The following is a 25,141-nucleotide window of genomic DNA, read 5'->3' on the forward strand; positions in this document are numbered from 1 at the left end:
AAAGGATTTTACTAAGGGAGAACTTGCTTTGCCAAATAAGAAATACAAATAGTTAATTTAAAGCAAGAGTAATCTAAACAGCATGGTATAGCAACAGTGAAAGACAAAGAGATCAGTGAAAAATAGAGTTTGGAAATATATTTCAGAATGTAGTGTGTTTCAAAAGTATAAAAATTCACTGTGAACATCTTTATTCTCAAAACTTTAAGAGTCTGTTATTAGAGATGTGATGTTTTTGGGTTTTTAGACTGTATTATTAAGGCTATATTATTTCATATGTACCTATCTCTTTAATATATTTCAAACATATTAATCATTATATTAACTTAGAAATGTTATTGTTTTTGGAAAAAGTAAATTTTCAAGCATCACTTATTTTGTAATTTTTAAATAATTTTTAAAAATTCTCATGGGTACATAGTAGGTGTACATTTTTATGTGTACTTAAGTGTACGTAGTAAGGGGTACAGGAGATGTTTTGATACAAGCATGCTATGTAAAATAAGCCCACTGTGGAGAATGGGGTATTCACCCCCTCAAGCAGTTATACTTAGAGTTACAAATAATTCAATTATATTCTTTAAGTTATTTAAAAATATACAATTGTGTTATTATTGACTATTGTCATCGTATTGTACTATCAAATAGTAGGTCTTATGCATTCTTTCTGTTTTTTTGTACCCATTAACCATGTTACCATGACAGATTAATTTTTAACTAGCTGAAAATTAATTGTGATTATTAATATAATCAAATCCACTTTTAACTACTGAATCAAACATAAGATTGCAGGATGGATTTTCAAAGGTTTAAGAAGTTGATAGATACGAATGCAGTAACAAATTAAATGTTTCTAAAGAACAATATATACATGTTTCTATCAATGTGACTTAAGATTTGTCAAATACTTTAAGAGTTTAAAGAGCCATAACCTCTGATATAGATGAATGGCTATGTGCTGTAAGTTGCCAAAACATTAGCCACATAAAAACAGGGTCTTTAAAGTCAGGAAATGATTTAAACAGATCAATTGTTCTCAAGGATATAATGATAAATTCATATACAAATGGATAAAATACTCAATTTCTGGAAGTATAGCTTCAAATTCTTTAAAAACTCTTCTGTATTTATGTTTGCTACTATCTTGATTGTTAACCAACTATTTTATTAATTTCCCCAAAGGGAATGATATCAAATTTGTTCGACTTGTGTGAGTGAAATTTCAAATTTGAAACTTGTAACTACTGGATTGTAACAGTAGGATTTGATAATTAATGACAAGGGTAAGATGATTCCTCAGAAAAAAATTTTTGAAACATGAACAAAGCTTAAGCCTGGAGGTGGATAAATCAGAAGCGTTTATATAATGTAAATTGTTTCCTGAATTAATCACAATGGACACTGTGCTTTGATATTAAACATTATTTTATTTGAATGTCTCTATTTTTTTATATAGGGAAGATGTGAGAACAGCAAACGTAATTGCTGCAGAAGCTGTAACCTGCCTTGTGATTGACAGAGAGTAAGTACATTGTTTTATTATGTGAATTACACACTCATATCAGCAACACACACGAGTTCTTGGAATTAGACACCATTTTATGGAGCTATTAATACTTGTTTTATATCTTTTCATTTTTAAATGAGTTCTATATTTGATTTTCATTCCTTATTATTCTTAAAAGTGGCTGGCTCTGCCATTCTATCTTTGTGATCTTTAACAAGGTACTTAACCACTGTGAGCTTCAGCTCAGCTCATTTGTATACTGGGGTAATGAAATATCATAGGGGTATTTTAAGGATTAATGAGAACATATGAGTAAAGCATTTGTCCAATTGTCTTTTACTCAGGAGGTACTCAACCAATGCTAGTTAGTTTTGTAAATTTTTAGAATTATTCTTCCATTTTTATTAAGAAATGGATTGTCTTTGAGTAGTTTTAGTTATCCCCTCTATTCTCCTATCTCTAGACTTCCATAAGAGAAACATTTAGGGAAGAAATTTTGAGGAAATAATCAGTTCTAGACATCGGCATATATTTAAGGCCATTAAAATTTGTCTGATAATGTCTCTCCCTGTTTCTTCTCTCAATTCTGGCTTGCTTTTTTCATTACCTGGATGCTTTATAAGTTAAACTACAAATGTCAGATTATTGATTCTCCAAGAGCATGGTTAAAATGCATATGTACTTTCTGGAAGCAGTCCAACAGACTTTTCTTCCTTGTGATGTATGTGGTTAAATTCATCAAAATAGCCAAGTACCTGACCCAAGAAGGACTGTAAAACATCCATTTTAGTGGAGCCATTATAACTGGAATAGGCAGTGAGTGACCACGTAGAAAGAACTTGAGGGGCCAGGTATGGTCAGCCTAGAATGATGGAGCTGGACGCCGAGCTCAGAGGGCTCCAGAAGGAAAGGAATTCTACTTGATTTAGAAATCTCACTTTTAGAGGCCCTTCTATGCTGGATTGCCAGAACCAGAGCAGAGACACAGTTGCAGATTGGTGATAATATCCGTGGGTATTTCTGAAATTGTTATATTTTGTGTTGTTCCCAAAAACAATAATTACCAATTCACTCTTCTATTCAACTCACATTTTACCGAGAATCTACTATGTGCAAAGCATTATCCTAGAAGAAGATTCAAAGGAGCAGCACAGATGCTGGTTTTAGGAGCTAGCATCTAATAGAGATGTGGCCTATACAAATATAACCATGATACAAGGGAAACAATGAGTCCAGAATAAAATTTTAAGGGAATTCAGAAAAGAGAGCGAGTACTTTTGAGAAGAGTCAGGGAGGTCTTCGTGGAAGAAAAGGTATTATTCGGTGGATGTGGAAGTATAGGAAAAGCAATATAAATATGGTGACTAGCTTAGGCAATACTCATAGGAAAGCTATCAGCCATTTACACTGGCTAAAGTGAGACTGTGTAAAGGTAGTTGGAGGAGGTGTTGTAACAAGTTCACAAGCATGCTGGCACTGGTTCACCGAGAAAATTGAATGTTGGGGTAAGGGCAGTTCTGACCATTTTATGCAGCAAAAACTTATCACTATAATAATGGATTTAATAGACTAATCTGAGAATTCAGTGTAAAATGAATTAGAGGGAGAGGTTAGAGATATTTGGTTAGGAGTCTAAATTCAGTTGGTGATTATAAGACCGTTTGTAGGAGGAACCCATAAGAAACGAAGAGGTAAAGCCAGAGGGTTTTGTGTCTTACCGAAAGTGAAGAGCAAGGGAGAAATTGGGGATGTAGTTGGGATAGAAAAGACGTAAAAGGAAAATAGAAAAATCAGTTTGGTAGGTACAAGGACATTTCACTAAGAGTGTAATGCATTGAACATACAATATCAAACACTCAAGAATGGATGCCCTGCAGGAGACAGGAAATGTGGGACCGAAACTTTTATTAGAATTAACTCAAAATTAACTTTAGAATTGCCTATATGTGGTTAGCCGCTGAAGCTATGAGACAGGACAGAATTGCGTGAAAGAATCGAGAAGAAAGAGTCAAGGCTAGATTTGGAGAAATCCTTTCATTTAAGCATTAGTCAGGGAAAGTAAAACCAGTGAAGAATAATGAGATGTTAGAAAGCAGAGTAGTGTAGGAGACTTCAGAAAGCAAGAGGATATGTCATGAGAAAAGAGATAATCACAGTGTTACAAGCTGAGAGGCATGCAGATAGAGAAAAGGGGAATAGGCTTAGTAACCTGGGAGAAAACAGTTTTATTAAAGTGTTATGAATGGAATCCAGATTACAAAGTGTGACTAGGTGAAAAGGAAGTGAGAACACTGAGCCTACAGTATACAAGTATCCAGGAAGATGGAGCGAATGAAATACTAAAGGGGATATTTGATAAATGGGGCCCCAGGGGAGGAAATTGTGGGCAAATGAGGGAAGGTTCTTGGAGAGCACATATATATGTATTTTTGATTTTCTGAAAAGTGAAAAAGAGGCAAGGTAGAAAATTTGTAGAGAAATGCTGGGTTGTAGATAAGGATAGTTATGGGAACTTGGATGGACTTAATCTTGCCTCTTTTAAAGCATGAAGCAAGGAAATCTAGTGAGGGGAGGAATGAGACTGAGGCTTTGCCCTAATCTTAATTTTCTCTCCTTATCCAAACGTAGGCATATACAGTGTACACTGACAAGTGAATGGATGTGGTCGAAGCTCAATACTTGAATCTTGACTACACCATTTTACAAGAATATGAGTAAATTACTTAAATTCTGAGTCTCAGTTTTCCTGTCTGCAAAATGGAATAACATTATCAAAATCGTAAAATTGATTTGAAAATCAAATGATTTAACATAGGTAAATGGCCATGCACAACACAATACATGAAGTAAGCACTAAATAAATATGGCCTTCCTCTTCTTACAGAAGGCACAGGATTCCCTTGCATTTAGCCGTGTTTCTCTCTACTCGGCATTGGTTTATCTTCAAGGTTATATACGGAGAAGACACCTTGAGAGAGGTCTACCTTAAGCACAAATACAGAAAAATCAGCTTGAGTCTAAGAATTCAAAAAGTGCATTTGTATACTCTCAGCAGAGAAGTTGGGCTTCTGACCAAATGTTGAATTCACAGCTTTGTTTTTTTAAAAATGAAACTGTAACTGAAGGATCCTGTCAAAAGCCTGCTGCTGATACCTAATTTATGGCCAATTAGAAGAGCACCAGGGCTTCATCCCATGCAAACAGATGGCAGACATTAGCACTGTCAACAAAAGTAGCTTCCTTCACAAATTTACAAGCGAGGTACCATGTTCCATAAGCCAGTGATTACGCTTTATCATTCCAGAGGGAGAGCAAAAGAACATTATTGTAACTAATCATGCATGGTCAGAATTTTTTTAAGTGCTCATTGACAAACCAGAAGATGATAAACAGATACATGGTGTCCTCAAAGGCATTCTCTGAATATTGGTTTCTTGTAGTTTACTTATATCTTAATAAGTGTCTGTGGTGATGTCAAAATTTATGAATATTGTATAAAAAGAATATTAGTCTAACACAACCATCCATTAATAAATTCCTTAAATATATAAGAAACAATTAAGTACCTTTGGTACCTCTTATTTTGGAATCTGTGAAAAGAAATAAATATAAAACTAAGTTCAGCCATTCCTTAGTATTCATGAGGGATCGGTTCAAGGACCCTCTTTAGATACCAAAATCCACAGATGCTGAAGTCCCTCATATAAAATGACATAGTATTTGCATATAACCTATGCATGTCTTCCCTGTACTTTAAAATATATCTAGGTTACTTATAATACCTAATAAAAAGTAAGTGCTATGTAAAACCTTGTTATACTACATTGTTTGGGAAATTACAAGTAAAAATTTCTATGCATGTTCAGTAAAGATGTAACCAATGTCTTTTTTAGCTAAATATTTTTGATCTACAGTTAGTTGAATCCACAGATACAGAGTGCATGAATACGGAAGGCTGACTGTATACTTCTGTATTCTGTAATCAGTTATACAATGTCTGCTTATTCATTGTTATGGGAAGCTGTTTAAGCTAAAAGTTCTATTAAAATAATTGATTTTTTGACACATTGAGGATCATTTTGATAATTGTTCAAAGACAGCAACTTGTAATTATTAGTAAACCTTAAAGGGTATATATTTTTTCCCCAGAAAATTAAGATTTAAATTATCAGAGTCCTAACTCTATCCCTGATTCACTGTGTAGCCTCTGAGATACAGCCATACTGGTTATGAAAATTGAAACATTTTCATGCTGGATGGTAAATAGCACTGGTCTGAGATCCCTGCATGTCTCTCCCAGTCCTCTGCTGCCCCAGTTGTCTGATTGCCCTCTACTCCTAGGACATTCTAGATCCTTCTTTAATCCAGCAAGTAAGGAGGTGACATCTGGCAAAAACCAGGACTATCGTCCATTTTTTGTTGGTCAGTCCTGGGCCCTACTGGCCACTAATTATCTTCCCTTTCACCTCTGATAATGTCAAGCTAAAATATAATATCCTATTACCAATTGTTTTCATGCTTTTGCTTTACCAGGCCCATTGTTTAAATGAAATCGATTAGAAAAAAACAGAAGAACTTTTTTGGCTGTCATGGGAGTAAGACTCCTAAAGGATCCAGTGGTCTTCATTCTTTCCCTCAGAATCACTCCAGGAGATTCTTGAGGCCCTCATGGGACCCTAGAAGACACTAAGAATGAAATGATTTATATAGCATATATGCCTGATGATGTCCCTACCATCAGTGACACTCTGTGATGTTTTCTTATACCATGGGGGCAGGTTTTTTTTTTTTTTTTTATTGGGACAGTCTAGAAAGTAGAAACTAAGAACTAGCCCAGAGTAAATGCAATGTGATAGAGCATAAAAATGATGAAATTAGAAGGAAATGTCAAGCATAAGATTGTATGGCATTGCAAGTAGCAGTCTCTGAAACTGAGATATCTCTAGATATCAGGGAAGGCTGGGTCACCGTGTTCTCCCAAAACTACAGTCACCTGACATAGTCATATGCCATATATTTAAAAATGTACCAAGACTCTCGCCATAATTGGGGAGCAACTCATAAGATCAAGGTTGATCCCAAGGTCCGTAATAATAGAGTAGCAAATAGATTACTGAGGAAGATTAGACACAGAGAAAAGTATCACTGGAGTCAGCAAACTAAAGACTATTCCTTGGCACCCAGACTGGTGCCTAAGTATTAAAACTGGGTATGTTTGAATACATTTGGCATTAGAGCTAGACTAGGCAATTTTTATATTTATTCATAAAGAAAGATAAGAAGGAATGGCTGATTCCTGTGTCAGGTACTGGGATACTAGATGAACAAGACACAAATTCAAAATAGGTTTGAAAACTGAGTATATAGAACCAGCTGAATTAGAAACAAATTGGTGTCTGTATTAGAATGTTTTATTGTTCCCTTACCAGTGCTAGTAGGAAAGCCTCACTGCCTTCCACTTGTAGTCTCTGTTAAGAACTCGTTTGTAACTCTTTAGCCACAACAGCATCAGTCCCTAAGGATGGGACGTCTGATGCTGCTCTCTATCTGAATCTCCTCCAAACCTTATTGCTTATGGTGAGTTTGTGCCTTCCTCCATTACCTGTTACCACATTTATTCAGATATTCAACTCCAAGTTCCAGGGGCGAAGAAACAGAAATACTGAATCCATGCTCTAGGATAGGAAGATCACGCAGTGAACCAGCCATGCAGGAACCTGCATGGCCATTGGAACCCAGAGTGCCAAACGTGATAGAAATAAGTGGAGAAAATAGTATTTATGTAACTCTTCTTAGGGAGGATGTTATAGGTGTTTCTGATAAGCAACTTGGGACTGAGGGGGTAAGGCTCACCAAAGTACATACTCAAGGAAGAATGGATGATCACTAAACTGCCTGTTAGGTTGTATTAAGTGTGGGAGTTTTATCTTCTGAGTGGGGTCTGCAGGCATGAAGCTATTATAGAACTATATGATTCAAACAAGAGGTTGGCAAACTTTTTCTGTAAAGAGCCAGATAGTAAATATTTTAGGCTCATGGGACAAATTACCGTTGTTCCAGCTACTCAACTCTGTCTTTGCTGTGCAAAAGCAACCAAAGATGATATGTAAATGAATGAGGACAGATGTATTTCAATAAAGCTTTATTTAGGGACATTGACATTTGAATTTATATCATTTTCTTATGTCAGGAGTATTATTCAGCATTTGATTCTGTTCTCATCATTAAAACATATAAAAATCATTCTTATCTCATGGCCATACCAAAAATAGCAGCTGACAGAATTTGGCCTGTTGGCCATAGTTTCTTGACCCCTGACTTAAACAATATTGGAAAGCGAAGGGCTATCCGTAGTTGTCCTGCTCCAGTTTTTCTCCATCCTGTACTCAGCTTTTTAAAATAAAACAAAATATGTAAAAAGAACTGATTTGAAGCATCTGATCAGCACTGCCCATGCTGTCTTCCAGTGCTGCTCCTCCTGATGCCATCTATTTGTCTTCCAAACACTGGCACTCTTTACTCCATTCCCTCAATTTATTCACTTTACTCTTCTGTACACATCTTCTGTAACTCTTTTCCATTGTATCCCCCTCCCACTCCACTCCCTATGCACACATCTCTTTTTATTATTGATTCCTGCACCTCTTAATTCCACTCTTGCATTCTCTATAAGTTTGCTTCGGGCTTTGCATCAATTTGGTAATAGCTAACTAATTAGAGATTAAAATGGTTCTCTGCAATAGTTATTAGCATTTTAACATACCTCTGAGCAATGAAAAATTGTGAAAATCCAAAAGAATATTTTAGAATGTCAGGTGCCATTGGGGGAGAGAAGAGGGACAGTAGAGGGGAGATTTTGGGACAGCAAACCCTTGCAGGCACCACTCTAAGTTCACCAACCAGGTCAGTCTCAGGAAGAAACATGCACTCAATGGTGATTTGCCCACCTAGGTCACCTGTATTCTTCTTCTCATATAGCTTGTCACTCTGTGTCCACATGATAGGACTGTATGAACTCCACATGTCACATCACCTATTGTCACATTGCTTAACTAATGGATGATAAACTTAAAATATTTCACAGCCTCAGCCTTTCCTACAGCCTAAGTGGATTTTATTTTGGTTCATTTTCCAGAATAAAATCTAGGGTGATGTGAGGATATTGGCAGGATGATCACAGGAAAACAAATGTGCCTTGTTAGAATGGTGTCAGCTGCAATTATTTGAACTTGTCTTTTTTTACAGAGCTGTTATTGACTGGTGTGTTTTTCAAAAAATATGTATTAAGCAGGAAAGATAAAATCCCAAGGTTTAGAAGGAAGAGTGACATTATCTTGGTTCAATTTAATGATGTGAGTTGAATTATAGCATGCCCTGAACAAGCATGATCTAACCACAAAGTAAGTATATTCTCATTGGAAAAGGAGTATACCCTGAGACAACATTTGTGGTTTAAAGTCATGGAAAGAGACAGTTGAGACAACTCCTCACATGTTTGCCTGGCTTTAAAATGGTATTAGACATTCATCCTATTGCAAGTCCTTATAACAATGATATACAGCATCACTGACTGGGATGCCCAGACTGTCGATTCATCCACCCAACCAGAGCTTACAGGTTACCTGCCATATGTGAACCATCCAGACATCTAGTATTTGGGGTTTTAAAGGCAAATATTTGAATATTATATGCTTATTTCTATCTCTGTTATATGGATAATTTCCAGCAATAATCTGTTAAGCCACAAACTTACAAAGGTCCTCATTAGTAACCTTTTGACTCTGCTCAAAGTAAAAGAAGTCCAATTTCAATTTTTAATATGTTGGTAGGCCATTAATCAAAATTTAACACACTTAAAAAATTATTGTTCAAAATTTTATATGGTAAGTGGATAAGTCAGAAAGTCATAGAAGAGATTTAAGAAGGAGAAGTAAAAGGAAACCTACAAACCAGGGCTTACTAAGCATTTTCTAGAATAGGCCAAACAATAAATATTTTCAGCTTTGTGGGCCAAACAGTCTCTGGAATGAAAACTCAACTCTGCCATTTCTCCCAAGGGCCATAGTTGTCTAACCCCTTTTATAAATAAGCTTATTTTACAGATGAAGAATTTGAGGTCCAGAAATGTTAGGTGTACTCAAATCACACTGTTTAGTAAGATTAATCAGGACAGATTGAGTATTCACAGTCTTATATTATAATGTATTCATTATATCTCAGGATTTTAGAAAATAATGAGAGTTTGAAAAACCTCTCTTCCGAATCCTTTAGTTTAAAAATGGGGAATTTGAGTCCCAGAGGGAATATAGGTTGTCCAAGCTCTTTAATGTCAAGGGCGGGATTACAGCACAGGCCTCATGACATCTGTTTCAGTGCTTTTTCGCGTGCCCCACATTATTCTGTAAATGACTAAGACAGAAAACTCATACATTTATTAATTCAATAAGCACATACTGAGAGTATCAGCTGAGTTTTATGCTCTAGGCTCAGTGCTATGATATACAGAGATGTCTAAAAACAGTTTCCCTCAAGAATCTTAGAGTCATGAAAATGAATAAATCATGATATTGTCAAAAAAGTCCACCTGAAAAAGAGGAATTGATGGCTTATGAATTGAACTAAAATATTTTCATTGAATTAAATCTTAATCTAATTCTAGTTCTAAATATACATAGATATATGGATCTATATAAATATCTCTCAATACATAAATAGACAGATCGATCAGTGGTAAAATATTTGAGTTCCAAATGACTCTTCAAATGGATAAGAACCTCACGAGTCACATCTCCATCATCCTGACTGAACAACTGGAATTACAGAATTTAAAGGACAATTTTATCAATTCAGCTAATAAATTTATTTCATTAAAAACATATGGGCCCTTACTAGCTCACTCCCATCATATCCCGTCACAATTGTGGCTTGCCTGTTGATTTTCACTGTACCGTCTTTTTACTTGCCATACCATACATTTACAACACTTGTTTACCTATATTGACTTACAAACTATAAGCTTAAGGAGGACAGGACTATGTTTATTTTGTTCACTGCTGCATCCACAATTAGCACAGTATCAGGAAATATAATAAGCACCCACTATCTATTGAAATGAATGAATAAATGATACCATTTAGTCTGAATCTAATCAGCATGTAGTAATTTGAGCAGCAAAGTGTTATGATAAAAAATTAGTAACTATAATAGGGGACTGGAATATTAAGGGATTACCTAGTAAAAAGCAAAGAAAACTTTAGAAAATATAGAAATAGCAGATATAAAGAGTATTCACTAACACTACTGTGAGAGAGCACCCAGTGAAAACACCTCCCTTCTTGCCTCCCCACCACCCTTCCCCACTCCACCCTGCTGAGGTTGAGAGCTAGACCTTGTTATAGAGCAGGATTCCTGAAGCACACCACTATTGACATTTGGGGTCAGATAGTTGTTTTGTGTTGGGGCGGGGGGCTGTCATGTGCAATGTAGGATGTTTGACAGCATCCTGACCTCTACCCACTAAATACTAGTATCCCTCACCTCTCCAGTGTGACATTCAAACGTATGCCCTGAGCAAGCACTGCCAAATGTCCCCTGTGGGGTGAAAATCACCCCCTATTAGGAAGGATATAGTCATTTCTTACTGGATGGCAGTGAAGTCTCTGTGATGCCAAGCCAGTAGAACTTGTACCAGAAATCTGCACTGTAGGGTGCAGGAAATCTCTGTAAAGGGAGGTATAAAACCACCTGAGGGGAAGTCCGCTGGGGAAGCTGCTGGCTGCCATGTACTGTAGTATCCCAGACACAAGAGAAACCTCAAGAGCCTACCAAGAACACTGGAACCAGGAAGCCGAACCCTTTTGTCCCTGAAGTATCTCTCCAATGCCCTCTGCCAACAAAGTTTCAGTGCCAGTCAACCCGATCCACTTTTACAGGGCAGATAAAAAGAGTAAATTTGGGACTGAGAGGCAATAAATCAATTATCAATACAGATTCCAAACCAAATCCTATTCTGGGATCCAGAGATATAAAGGTGAATAGCAAAGTCTTCTCCTTCTTTGGATTAACTCCTGGTCCAAACAGATGCATTCAAAAATCAGCATGAGAAACTGCAGTTCGAGTAAGAACAAAATACTTGGGGAACATTGAGGATGGAGGAATATGTTTGGCCGGTAGCATCCCAGAACTTCCTGGACAGAATAACATGAGAGCCAAGTTGTTAAGTTTGGGTAGGTATATTACAAACGAGGAAGGAAGGGTAAGGACAGCTACTGCTGAAGGAAGGACTTGTATGGAAGACAAGAAATTTAGAAAGACTTTTATACTGTAATAAGGGCAGTGTGGCAATAACAGAGGATTTATGGGACAAAGAACTGGATAATTAGGTGGAAAGCTGGAAGATGTGTTTGGAAAGAAGAGATGGGGATAGATAGTAAATAAATATCCTAGTATCTCAAACTGAAATAATCTAGATTTATTTTGAGGGCAATAAGAAACCAACAGAACCATTGGAACTGTATTTTGTATGTGTTTTCGAAGGAAGAGAGTAGGAGATTAATTACAATGGGTAGGAATTCAAACAGGCAGACTTTTAAGATACTGCTGCAGTAGTCCTAAAGAATGTTCATTAAGAGCCTAAACTTTAGTCAAGGGCCGGGCACAGTGGCTCATGCCTGTAATTTCAGCACTTTGGGAGGCCGAGGCAGGTGGATCACTTGATGTCAGGAGTTCGAGACCAGCCTGGCCAACATGGTAAAACACTGTCTCCACCAAAAATACAAAAATTAGGCCGGGCGCGGTGGCTCAAGCCTGTAATCCCAGCACTTTGGGAGGCCAAGACGGGTGGATCACGAGGTCAGGAGATCGAGACCATCCTGAGCTACACGGTGAAACCCCGTCTCTACTAAAAAATACAAAAAACTAGCCGGGCGAGATGGCGGACGCCTGTAGTCCCAGCTACTCGGGAGGCTGAGGCAGGAGAATGGCGTAAACCCGGGAGGCGGAGCTTGCAGTGAGCCGAGATTGCGCCACTGCACTCCAGCCTGGGCGACAGAGCTAGACTCCGTCTCCAAAAAAAAATAAAATAAAATAAAATAAAATACAAAAATTAGCCTTAGCCTAGCATGGTGGCACACACCTGTAGTCCCAGCTACTTGGGAGGCTGTGGCAGGAGAATCGTTTGAACCCAGGAGGTGGAGGTTGCAGTGAGCCAAGATCGCATCCCTGTGCTCCACCCTGGGCCACAGAGCAGAGTCTGGCTCAAGACACAAAAATAAAAATAAGAATAAATAAACTTTGGTCTAAAGTAGATTTTTATGAATAATTAAATGTGAGGAATGAAAGGGAAAAGTTTCTAGCTTAGGAGACTTGGATGTATTTAATAAATAAAGAACAAACAATAGATGTATGTAGTAGATAAAGAATAGATCAAGATAGAGCAGGTTGAGATGGAAGTAACTGGCTGATTCAGTTATGGACATGTTAAGTTCAGGCTGCCGACGTGGTATGCAGATAGTCAGCAGATGTCCACTGGCATTTAGAAATATGGGTTTTATTTTGTTTTACTTTTTACAATCAGATGATGGATGGAAATTGATGTTGGAGTTCATAATCATTTTAAAAATATAATAATCACAGCTTTGATTACGTTAATTACAGTTATTATTTTGTTTTGCACCAATGAATAAATAATTCATTTTTCCAGTAAATGCTTGCAACCTTACTATATTTCTAAGGCTGGCATTTTTGTCCATTGGATGCTATAAAACTTGTTATTTAGAAATTCACAATGTCTTTGGAACTCAAAAACAAGTTGTACGAGTGAATAAGAAAATACAAAAACTTTCAGTTTCTAAATCATAAATATCCATCATAATTTCTTCAATTAAAAAGATAAATGAAATTTTATATTTGAAAATCTCTTTACCTTTTTTATGTACAACATTTGGCTGTTTATTTGAGGAGACGTTATAATGCTTCTTGTGTTCCAGAGGTAAAGCAGAGAGGGGAGGAAACCAGGATTTATTTCTGAGAGAACCTTAACAATCAGTTTAAAAATTCATTGTATAGTCATGAAGTTTGAGAATTGAATTCTGCTTTAGACATCCACAGCACTTTTTTGGTAGAGTTAAATGGTTTTGCTTACTTTTGTATTCACACTTCCCTGGTGAGACAGTTATTACAGGCCCAGCTGGGTCATAAAGATCTAAGACTTTTCTTTTCTTTTCAATATGTCTAGCAGTTGGTACTCGTTTTGAAACTCATAGCATGGATGTATGAATTGGATTAGCATCAGCCACAATAACAGTGAAACTTCATTCCCAGAGAGCTTTGTTTACAAAGGAGGACTTTTTACAATTTACTTCTTTGCATAAAGTACAATGATCATATTAGCCATTGCTTTGCTACGGTCATACAATTGAATTAGTTTTAAATGGAAAGCCAGACTAGGAAAGGCAAATCATGATTTGCCTTTAATGGGCAAGAAGGATGTTGTCCTCCTAGCTGCACTGCAGATAGTACCTTGTCATCTAAACAAGAAATCCACTTGGGCTGAATAACATATTTTATTTAATTATTTTGCATTATTCCCATAGGGTTCACTTTAAATCTTCTCTCTTTTTATTTTTTTTACCTTTCTAATACAGTCTATGTTATATGATTATAAATGTAATAACTGTTTGGTATAGAAAGATTGGAAGGCATAGAGACATATAAATATAATCCTGCCATTCAAAGGGAATTACAGTTGATAATTTCATATGTCCTTAAATAGTGAGATAATTCTGCCTAGATATTTTTCTCCTGCTTTGCCTACATCCTGGGGCAGCATTAATAAATCACATACACAGAGATAGAGATACTAATATATACAGATAGGCCGGGCGCGGTGGCTCAAGCCTGTAATCCCAGCACTTTGGGAGGCCGAGATGGGTGGATCACGAGGTCAGGAGATCGAGACCATCCTGGCTAACACGGTGAAACCCCGTCTCTACTAAAACAATACAAAAATCTAGCCGGGCGAGGTGGCGGGCGCCTGTAGTCCCAGCTACTCAGGAGGCTGAGGCAGGAGAATGGCGTAAACCCGGGAGGCGGAGCTTGCAGTGAGCTGAGATCCGGCCACTGCACTCCAGCCTGGGTGATAGAGCGAGACTCCGCCTCAACAACAACAACAACAACAACAACAAAATATATATATATATATACACACAGATAGATGCTAGATCTACTATAGATAAATAGTCATTAATTTCTCTCACAGCAAACTTGCAAGGAATTCTTTTTTTCCCTCCGTTTCAAAGGTAAACTAAGCTTCAGATAGCCAAACTGTCATGTTGCAAAACATATATCTTGTAAGTAAAGAAATGGTATTTGAATATAATTCTATTTTCAAAGCCTGTCATAGCACATTACTTTACCACATTGCATTAGCAATTTACCATGTTAATAAAAACACCTCATGTATAATTGAGTTTCTTGACTGTGTTTGAGCTCATTTTAATTTTTTTATTTTGTAAAGAATTCTCTGTGTTAAACTTTATCCCTGTTTTAGAAATATACAGTATTAGAATTACTGATTCAAAGGATATGTATTTTTTAAATTATTGTCTAGAATCATTATATAGTTTACTCTCCAGTGACAATATATGAGAACATCTGTTCCACTGCACCCTTGCCAGCTTAAGTTTTTGGTTGAAACAACATGACTGGGGCAAATCAGCCCAAGGCATTGGATATATCACCGTCCTAGAAGAGTTAGTTTGACATTTGTTCTTTTCTTGCAGTTGAGACATAGAACTTTGTTACTGACAGAATCTGGAAGATTGTTCATTCTTTAGTGATTGCTTCTTTGTTCTGGAAAATAATAAACAAATCTAAGACTTCAGAAAATTGGGAGAAGAAATGAGCTCAAATAAACTTTCTCTGAAATGTCAAAAGTGAATAGTAAAGGTCACCTAAGTACCTGAAAAGAAAGGGTAGACAAAAGAAAAATGGAAATTATTCAGGTAATAACTTAAAGAGGAATAAAACATTATGACTTGAGAAGAGCCCAGTTATAGATGATATAGATTGTGGTCAGTGGTGGAAAAGAAAGGAAGAGTTCATACAAGCTAATTTATAAATTTTCTCAGCATCCAAATATGATGTTTTTGGTTTAATACACTCATGTCAGCTAATCCCCACAATAGCCCTGTAGGAACAGAAAACAAAAAAGTTTCAGAGAGAAATCAACGATCAGAAAGGCCCAGTGACTTGGTCAGAGTTATAGAACTGTATTGGAATTCCAGGACTGTCTGTACTAAGACCATGCTCTGTCAATTATACCCTTTTTAGTCTGTTGCTTTTATACCAACAAAGTAAGTGGTAACTGTAAAGCGTGGTTTTGTTTGGGGAAAGAGTGGGGTAGGAGAGATCAAAGGCAGTAAAACAGAGGATGCTTCTGAAGTAAGAACGTCAATAACCTCAATAAGGCTGTGGAAGTAGAAAGGAAAAAGAGGAACAAATTCAAGAGAGATTGCAAAGGCAGACTGGGTGGACTTGGGTAAAAGGGAAGGGTCAGAGACAACATCAAAATTTCTAGCCTGAATTATTGGTAGGTGATAATGCCATTAGAAAGACAGAAAACCTAACAAGTCTGAATGAAAGCTAGTTAATACAGTTATGGTTAGGTTGAGTTTAAGGTGTAGGTGACATATGCAAATGACACTGGAAAAATGATGACAGTATGTGTCTGGAGAGTTCAAGGATACAGATTTAGATTTGAAGGTCATCGGCCTGGGGATCTGAACTGAAGTCTTAAGGTTAAATGTTATTTTATGGGAGAACTTAAATTAGTGTACTATGTGAGAACTAAGTTCTAATAAAAATCAGACTACCTGGGATCAAATTCTAGATCACTTTCTAGCTGTGTGGTCCCAGGCAAGTTTATATAACCTCTCTTAGCCTTGTCACTTATGTATTCTCATCTCATTGGCAATGCCTGGAGACATTTTTTGTTGTCACAACTGGGTTTGCTCCTGTCATCTTAGTGGGTAGGGTTCAGGGATGCTGTTAACCATCCTACAATGCACAGGACAGCTCCCTAAAACAAAGAAATATCTTGTCCAAAATGTCAGTAGCTCTGAGTTTGAGAAATCCTGCTGTAAGTATTCTATAAAGCAGAGATAACTGTACTTACCTCATAGAGATGTTGTGAGGTTTCAGTGAGATCATGCAGGAAAAAAAAAAACCAAAAAACTGAACCTGTCTTAAACAAGAAATATTTAAGAAAACTAATTTAATATATTGAATAGAAAAAAGGCAAAGGACACAATCTGGGGAAGCTTTTACCTTTAAGAAATGTCAGAGGAAGGAATGTGTGTCACCTATGCTGAAAGGTAGCATAAAGGGAGAGATCAGCAGAGGGCAGCTTAGTGGAGTGCTATGAGCATCTATTGCATGACTGCAACCAGGGAAGAAGGTAAGCAGGTCCCTGAACCTCAGATAGCTCACTGAGGAGGAGACTTGGAAAGAGACTACTGGGGTGAACGGTTAGCAGAGTAATGATAACGTTGAGGGAAAAGTTGTAATAAGGGTGAAAGAAAGATGGGAATAGAATTCCAGGCAGCAATAGGCTGAGAATTAAATGAAAAATGAGGATGAGACACAGGAAAAGCAGCTGCTTCACACTGGCTACTTGACCACAGAGGATAGTTTTGCTTTTTTTTTTGTTTTTTTTTAGGATTGGAAAGAACATCCTGTTTAGACAGAAAAGAAAGAAAAGTCAAAAAGGAGATAACAAAACAATAAGAAAGATTGTAATTGATGGAGCAAGAGTCCAGAGGAGAAAGGTGAAAGACCCTGTGATTAGTAGCAATGAAAAGGAGACTTGCTTTAGAAAAAACATGGGGTACTTCCTATGGCAGAAAAGTATGATGATAATGTCACTGTACTTGAAGTCTAGGGGAAAAATGTAAATCTATTTAATAAGACTTTCATTTGTAGTTTTTGAAAGGTTCATAAAAAGCATAAAAAGGTGAGTTCTTTTTATGAATTTTTCAAAAATTACAAATGAAAATCGTATTAAATAGCCCAAATACACAAGAAAGTGTATTGTCTAGATTGCCATTGGTGTTCCCTCATTAGACTTCCTGTTAAGGACTGAATTATGTCACCCCCCCAAATCCGTATGTTGAAGCCCTAACCCCTAATGTGACTGTATTTTGAGACAGGGCCTTTAAAAAGGTATAATAATTAAGGTTAAATGAGGTCATAAGTGTGGGGCCCTAAACCTATGGGACTGGAGTCCTTGGAGGCCAGGAAAAGACACCAGCAGGGCACACATGCAGAAGAAAGGCCATGTGAGGATGCCGTGAGTACGGGCCTGTTAGCCAAAGGCAGGACAAAATAACTCACCAGAAACCAACCCTGGTGGCTCCTTGATCGTGGACTTCCAGCCTCCAGAACGGTGGGAAGATAAATTTCTGTTCTTTAAGCCACCCAGTCTGTGGCATTTTGTTATGGCAGCCCCAGGGGACTAATTATTTCCCTAACTGGAACTTCTATACACATAATACAATAGGAGAAAGAAGGTGACCTGTTGAAATAAAAATTATTTCTCTTAAAGAATCTTGGCCGGGCGTGGTGGCTCACACCAATTATCCCAGCACTTTGGGAGGCTAAGGTTGGTGGATCACTTGAGGTCAGGAGTTCAAGACCGGCCTGGCCAATATGGTGAAACTCTGTCTCTACTAAAAATACAAAACAGCCGGGCATGGTGGCGGGTGCCTGTAATCCCAGCTACTCAGGAGGCTGAACGAGGAAAATTGCTTAAACCTGGGAGGTGGAGGTTGCAGTGAGCCAAGATCGCGCTACTGCACTCTAGCCTAGGAGACAGAGTGATTCCGTCTCAAAAAAAAAAAAAAGAATTTGGCCATAAGGGTAGGATTTGAGAGAGAGAAAGCAGATATTTAATACCAAATCTTAGCCACAACTATTAATTAGATCACCTCAGATTTCCATATTGGGGAGATAAATATGGTGCCAATTATGGCTGGGATTGCAGGTGTTAGAAACAGATTGCCTTGGTTCAAATCCCAGTATTGACACTTACTAGACATGTGACCTCGGGCAAATTACTTAATTTTGTTAGCCTTGATCACCTTACCTATAAAACAGGGAACATCCTTGTAAAATAGTTTGGACAATCCTAATACATGCTAGCTAGTATTTTCATATTTTGCTTGAAATTTTTATATTGCTAAGTTATATAAACATTAATTTGTGACATAAAGGGATGCATTTATTGCTAAGCTTCTATTTTTTTTTTGGGAAAAGTATGTATTTCCCTTTCCAATTGTGTAATGACAGCAGAAATAAAAAGTCAAGTAATTTATATTTATAAAAATGTTAAACTAATGTCTTTGTTTCAAGGAGTTTCCAAGAATAAATAATAAAAAGTCTACTAAAAAAGATACCTTGGGATAGATTTATTGTGCCATTTTAGGATTTCACTTTCAAGTTGCTTAATAGAAAATCAGTGACTATCATAGTATTTGCATTTCCATGATATTTTCCTTAGCCAGAGTTTTCCAGAGACAGTTTTTTAAATAGTCGGTTAATAAAAAGTGGATTGCTGCAACTGATATCTACCATAATTGACACATTTATATAAACTAGAATATATTAGTTATAGATTTTTATTGTTTTTAATAAATATGGCCTATTTATTTTTAGACAATTTTGATAAGATTTTTTGCCAGTTACATGAATTTGTAAATTTTAAATAATTTGTAAGTAGAGAAACTTGAAATTTTAAAAAATGTTTCCTTTAGGTTTTAGGGTACATGTGCAGTTTTGTTATATAAGTAAACTTGTGTCATGAGGGTTTAGTGTATAGATTATTTGCCACTCAGGTACTAAGCCTAGTACCCAATTTTTATTTTTTTCTGCTCCTCTCCCTCCTCCCACCTTTCACCCTCAAGTAAGCCCTAGTGCAGTTGTTTCCTCCTGAAAAAATTTTAATAGATAAAATGCTTGTTGGTGCCATAGATTCTGCTTTGAGAATACCAAAATTTGGAGAAAAAATTAACATTTGCTTCTACATAATTCTATAACTAAATGGTCTTAAAATTGAGAATTTATAGTGTTATGAAAAATTAATTTAATATTGATTGTTTTCATTGGGAAAGTATAGTATTTTGATGAAATTAATTAAACATATGTGAAACTTATCATTGTTTTTCATGTCAAAACAGTGTAATTTGGCCCACAAAGGCAATGACAGGAAGAGTAATGTGTAATATCTACTTTTGTTAGTATGGATTTTATATAGTAAGGTAAAGAGAGTTGCTAACACTTAAAATAATTGGCCAGCCACAAAAAGTATGTCCACAGCATGAATTGTTTGATTTAAGTATAGTTGAGAGATGTGTATTTTTAAGGAAAAGGAAACATATAGAGTTGGCACATTAGGGCAATCTAGTCTTATATTTTCCTCCTAAACACTGAAAAGGCTAAGAACTATCACGTGAGATTTGATTCTAATTTCTCCTGCTTTTAATTGAAAATGAAAGTCATGCTACATTTTAAAATCCTTTCTTCCACTTTAATTGCAATTGGGATTCGTGGATATAAATTTCATTACGGTCTAAAATAATTACCCTCATTTAATGTCCTCTATATAATTCAGTGTTAAATTGCTAAGTGTTTCAAACCACTTCACCCATATTTATACCAATGTATTGCTTCATTAGGACCCACAATGTATGCTAGGCATTCATTTTAACTAAGCCTTTGTCCTAAGAGTTCATAGAGGTGGATACCCTAAGACACACAGAGGACTTTTAACCCATATATCTTGAATTTTAAATAAAACTTTGCTTCAGAAACTTAAGAGTTTGCTTGTCATATCCCGGGCACATATATACACACAAATGAATAAATGAGTAAGCGGTTGGGTGAGTCCATCCATCTATTTATTAATTCATTTTAAATTTCTATTACAGGCCAGGAAATACTCTAGTTTCTAAAGAGAGATATTGATGAAGAAGCTGGACTAGGTGTCTGATCTCATGAAATGTACATTTTGGCATGAGGAAGACAGCAGATATCTAAACAAACGAAGTAGTTTTTAGCTAGTGGTGAGTGAAAATGAGTTAAAATCACAGAATGACAGCAAGAAGGATTTCGAGTAAAGGCTTCTTTGTATGGGTTGGTCAGTCCTGTGTAAAGAGGAAACAATTGAGCTGAGACATGAATGGTACTGAGAAAAAAACATGAAAATCTAGAGAACGAATGTTCCAGGAAGAAGACAAAGGCCCTGAGGCAGATGCGTGAAGCATTCTATGGTCAAATGTAGCATAGGATAATTCAGAGAAGTTGTAGAGGTCAGCAGAAGAATGACATGATCTGATTTATGTTTTTAAAAGATTACTCTGCTCACTGTGTAAGGACGAGAGAGGAAATAAAGGAAATGGCAGTTACAGAATTCTCCAGTGAGAAAATGGCGGCTGGGACCCAAAGATAATATAGAAAGGGGATTCGTTTCAGATTATTGAAGTTAGAATGTACAGGATTTGGTGTTGGATTAGATACAGAGGAAGGAAAAAGACAATCTAGAACAGGAGTCAGCAAACTTTTTTTGGAAAGGGCCAGGACATTAAAGAATATCTGTAAAACTGGACATTAAATAGATCAGTTTATAGAGAAGGAGACTGACCAAAAACTAACAATTCCAGAACTCTGCAATATGCTCTGAAAAGCAACCACAAGGTATCAGATAGGATTCAGAAAGAGGCATATAGGTGGGGGTGAGAGAGAAAGTGAGTGGTCTAGGACAGTCCTTTTCCAAGGATCTGTGCTTAAGGACCAGTTTTGTTTTTTTATTTTCAGCCCATCCATTGTGGACAGATGTTTTGTAAAATAAAATACAAATGACTTGCTAGAAAAATACAAGTGAAAAAAAGCATAGAAATAAATGCCCACTATTTTTTCCTATTATATTCAGCATCCATAAAATCCTATTTCAAGAAAAATATTAGAACAAACATAATGCCGGATAAAAGGAAAATAATTGCCCCAATTAATCACATTGTCATTGAAAGCATGTGTACAAGTAATAAGAAAGATAATGGCTATTATACTTGTTTTACCATCATAACAAAACCACAGTTTATGAGTGAAATAGCAATTCTCCATTCTGACTGCAATTGGTACACTTTGAAAGAACACTGTGCATTTCACTGTCCAGTCGTTAATGTGTCAAATGTGCCTGTTTCTTGATTGTTAACTTTTTTGATCTGGGTTACATGGATAACGGAAATGCCACTTGCATGGAGTAATCTGTACTTTAGCTGTTTTATGTTTTGTTTAACACACTCAGAATAGAGAAACCAGTCTCGCAGAGAAGAACTGATGGGAATAGAAGAAGTGATTTTAAAGTAATATCAGTATACTGGAAAATTTTATTTTTATTTATTTATTTATTTATTTATTCATTTATTTTGAGATGGAGTTCTCTCTTGTTGCCCAGGCTGGAGTGCAATGGGATGATCTCGGCTCACTGCAACATCCACACCCTGTGTTCAAGCGATTCTCCTGCCTCAGCCTCCCGAGTAGCTGGGACTACAGGCATGGACTACCACGCCAGGCTAATTTTGTATTTCTACTAGAGACAGGGTTTCTCCGTTTTGGTCAGGCTAGTCTCGAACTCCTGACCTCAAGTGATTCACCTGCCTTGGCCACCCAAAGTGCTGGGACTGCAGGCGTGAGCCACTCTGCCTGACCTTCATTTTTATTTTTTATTCAAAATAGAACAAGTGATGTTCAATTTTAGTTAATCCTTCATTAGTAGCCAGTTCTATCAATTACTCCTGTAAAGTATGTTTAAATTTTAATTCTCTTCGTAAGATAGGTTCTGAATTTTATATGCTTTAGGTTAAAATTAGCAAACTAATCTTAAAATATCACACATTTAATAATACCCTCTTGCGCATGATTTGTATGCGGCTTTTACCAAATGTTTCTCACTTTATGGATTTGACAGTAACACAAATCTGTACCTTGTTCAGAAACACAAGTCCACTGATCTTACCCTTGGATGTTTCAGCATTGTCAAATTGCTAGAAAAGTTTCTAAACTTCTGGGCTTATGTCTTTATTGACTAGCAAAAAATGGTGAGCCAACTATACTTTGAGTAGTAGTACCACTCTACAAAAAGATTGTGAATTCAGTCATCCTTAGAAAAGGGCAAATCATATATAGGAATCTTATATACAAATATTTAAGATAGAATATTTATAATATCAAAATTGTGTGTAGGAAAATCTCAAAACACTTCTTTTAAAACACAGTGTTTCTCTTTTTACACCCTTTATTAAGATGCATATATTCCTTTTTTATTTCAGTATTTTTGGAGTACAGGTGGTTTTTAGTTACATGGGTAAGTTCTTTAGTGGTGATTTCTGAGATTTTGGTGCACCCATCACCCTAATAGTGTACACTGTACCCAGTATGTATTCTTTTATCTCCCACCCCGCTTCAACCCTTCCCCTCCAGTCCCCAAAGTCCATTATGTCATTCTTATGCCTTTGCATTCTCATAGCTTAGCTCCCACTTATAAATCATGTTGCTATAAAGACACATGCACATGTATGTTTATTGCGGCACTATTCACAATAGCAAAGACTTGGAATCAACCCAAATGTCCATCAGTGACAGACTGGATTAAGAAAATGTGGCACATATACACCATGCAATACTATGCAGCCATAAAAAAGGATGAGTTCATGTCCTTTGTAGGGACATGGATGCAGCTGGAAACCATCATTCTCAGCAAACTATCACAAGAACAGAAAACCAAACACCGCATGTTCTCACTCAAAAGTGGGAATTGAACAATGAGATCACTCAGACTCTGGAAGGGGAACATCACACACTGGGGCCTATTATGGGGAGGGGGTAGGGGAGAGGGATGGCTTTGGGAGTTATACCTGATGTAAATGACGAGTTGATGGGTGCTGATGAGTTGATGGGTGCAGCACACCAACATGGCACAAGTATACATATGTAACAAACCTGCACGTTGTGCACATGTACCCTAGAACTTAAAGTATAGTAATAATAATAAAAAAAAAGAGTTAAAAAAAATTCAGGGCCATTAAAACTCTCTTTTGGATATGAAATAAAAAATTCTCTCCCGGTCGCAGTGGCTCACTCCTGTAATCCCAGCACTTTGGGAGGCTGAGGTGGGCGGATCACGAGGTCAGAAGTTCAATACCAGCCTGGCCAACATAGTGAAACCCCATCTCTACTAAAAATACAAAATATTAGCCGGGTGTGGTGGTGGGCACCTGTAATCGCAGTTACTTGGGAGGCTGAAGCAGGAGAATTGCTTGAACCCAAGAGGCAGAGGTTGCAGTCAGCAGAGATTACACTGCTGGGATCCAGGGCAACAGTGTGAGACTCCATCTCAAAAAAAAAAAAAAAAAAGAATTCTCTCATGTTCAAAGTATTGGGAAATGGCACCTTGCATTACTTTTGGATTGACATTTTAAATATAATGCTTTTGTTAGATGTCTACATAATAATTGATTTTAATGCATGAGCAAATTATACTTTTTAAAAGAAAGTGATATTTCTTTTATAATTTAATATGGCTATCCATATTTTAATAAATTCTAAACACAAAGTTCTTTCAGTTTCTTTTTGGCAGTAAAATAAAGGACACTTACAATTCATTACTTAACATATCATGTGTGATATTCATTATCTTCATGTTTTGTTTGAAATTGGTTAAAATTGATATAGGCTCTGCAATAGCAGAAATCAGTTACTCTATTGAATATAAATCCTACGTTGAATACAAATTTGAACTTTTCACTCAAAATAAGGCACCAAATACTGTGTTATTATTCCATTTGTTAAAAACCAACTGTAACCCAAGGTTATTACTGGTGCCTGCACCTATGCGCTTTGAGATACTTAAGGAAAAGTTGAGATTGTTTCAGGTTGGAAACTCTAAGTAATGTGTAATAAACTTTCCTACATTAAAAAAAAAATAAGTGAGACATGATATTTGGTTTTCCATTCCTGAGTTACTTCACTTAGAATAATGGTCTTTGACTCCATCCAAGTTGCTGTAAATACCATTATTTCATTTTTTATGGCTGAGTAGTATCCCATAGTGTATATATACCACATTTTCTTTATCCACTCGTTGGCTGATGGACATTTAGGTTGTTTCCATATTTTTGCAATTGTGAATTGTGTGGTTACAAACGTGCATGCACAAGTGTCTTTTTCACATAATGACCTCTTTTCCTTTGGGAAGATACACAGTAGTGGTATTGCTGGATTGAATGGTAGTTCTACTTTTAATTTTTAAGAAATATCCATACTATTTTCCATAGTGGTTATACTAGTTTACATTCCCACTAGGAATGTAAGTGTTCCCTTTCGACTACATCCATACATCCATGCCAAAAAGATGTATATATTCTTAACAGTTAAGGATTAAAAGTGAGAAAGAGTTAAAAATAAAATCTTAAGCTAATGTTTGTCACCAATATTCCAACAGTAGAATTACTAGATAAGCAAATAAACAAAAAAATTAAGAAGTTTAGTCATTTTATATTGGATATTTCTATGTAACCAGGA

The 25,141-nt window shown here is 36.5% G+C and overlaps 1 protein-coding gene across 2 annotated transcripts in view; it reads left to right on the top strand.

Annotated features, from left to right (window-relative positions):
- Nucleotides 1-25,141, top strand: part of PRKG1 (protein kinase, cGMP-dependent, type I) — a 1,321,360-nt gene that overhangs the window by 1,159,506 nt on the left and 136,713 nt on the right. For both annotated transcript variants that reach the window (XM_011938762.1, XM_011938761.1), the window contains exon 8: nt 1,457-1,522. In XM_011938762.1, the coding sequence (XP_011794152.1) occupies nt 1,457-1,522 (66 nt within the window). The remainder of the gene's footprint in view (nt 1-1,456; nt 1,523-25,141) is intronic.

Source organism: Colobus angolensis, unplaced genomic scaffold (assembly GCF_000951035.1).
Source record: "Colobus angolensis palliatus isolate OR3802 unplaced genomic scaffold, Cang.pa_1.0 Scaffold177, whole genome shotgun sequence".
Lineage (NCBI taxonomy): Eukaryota > Metazoa > Chordata > Mammalia > Primates > Cercopithecidae > Colobus > Colobus angolensis.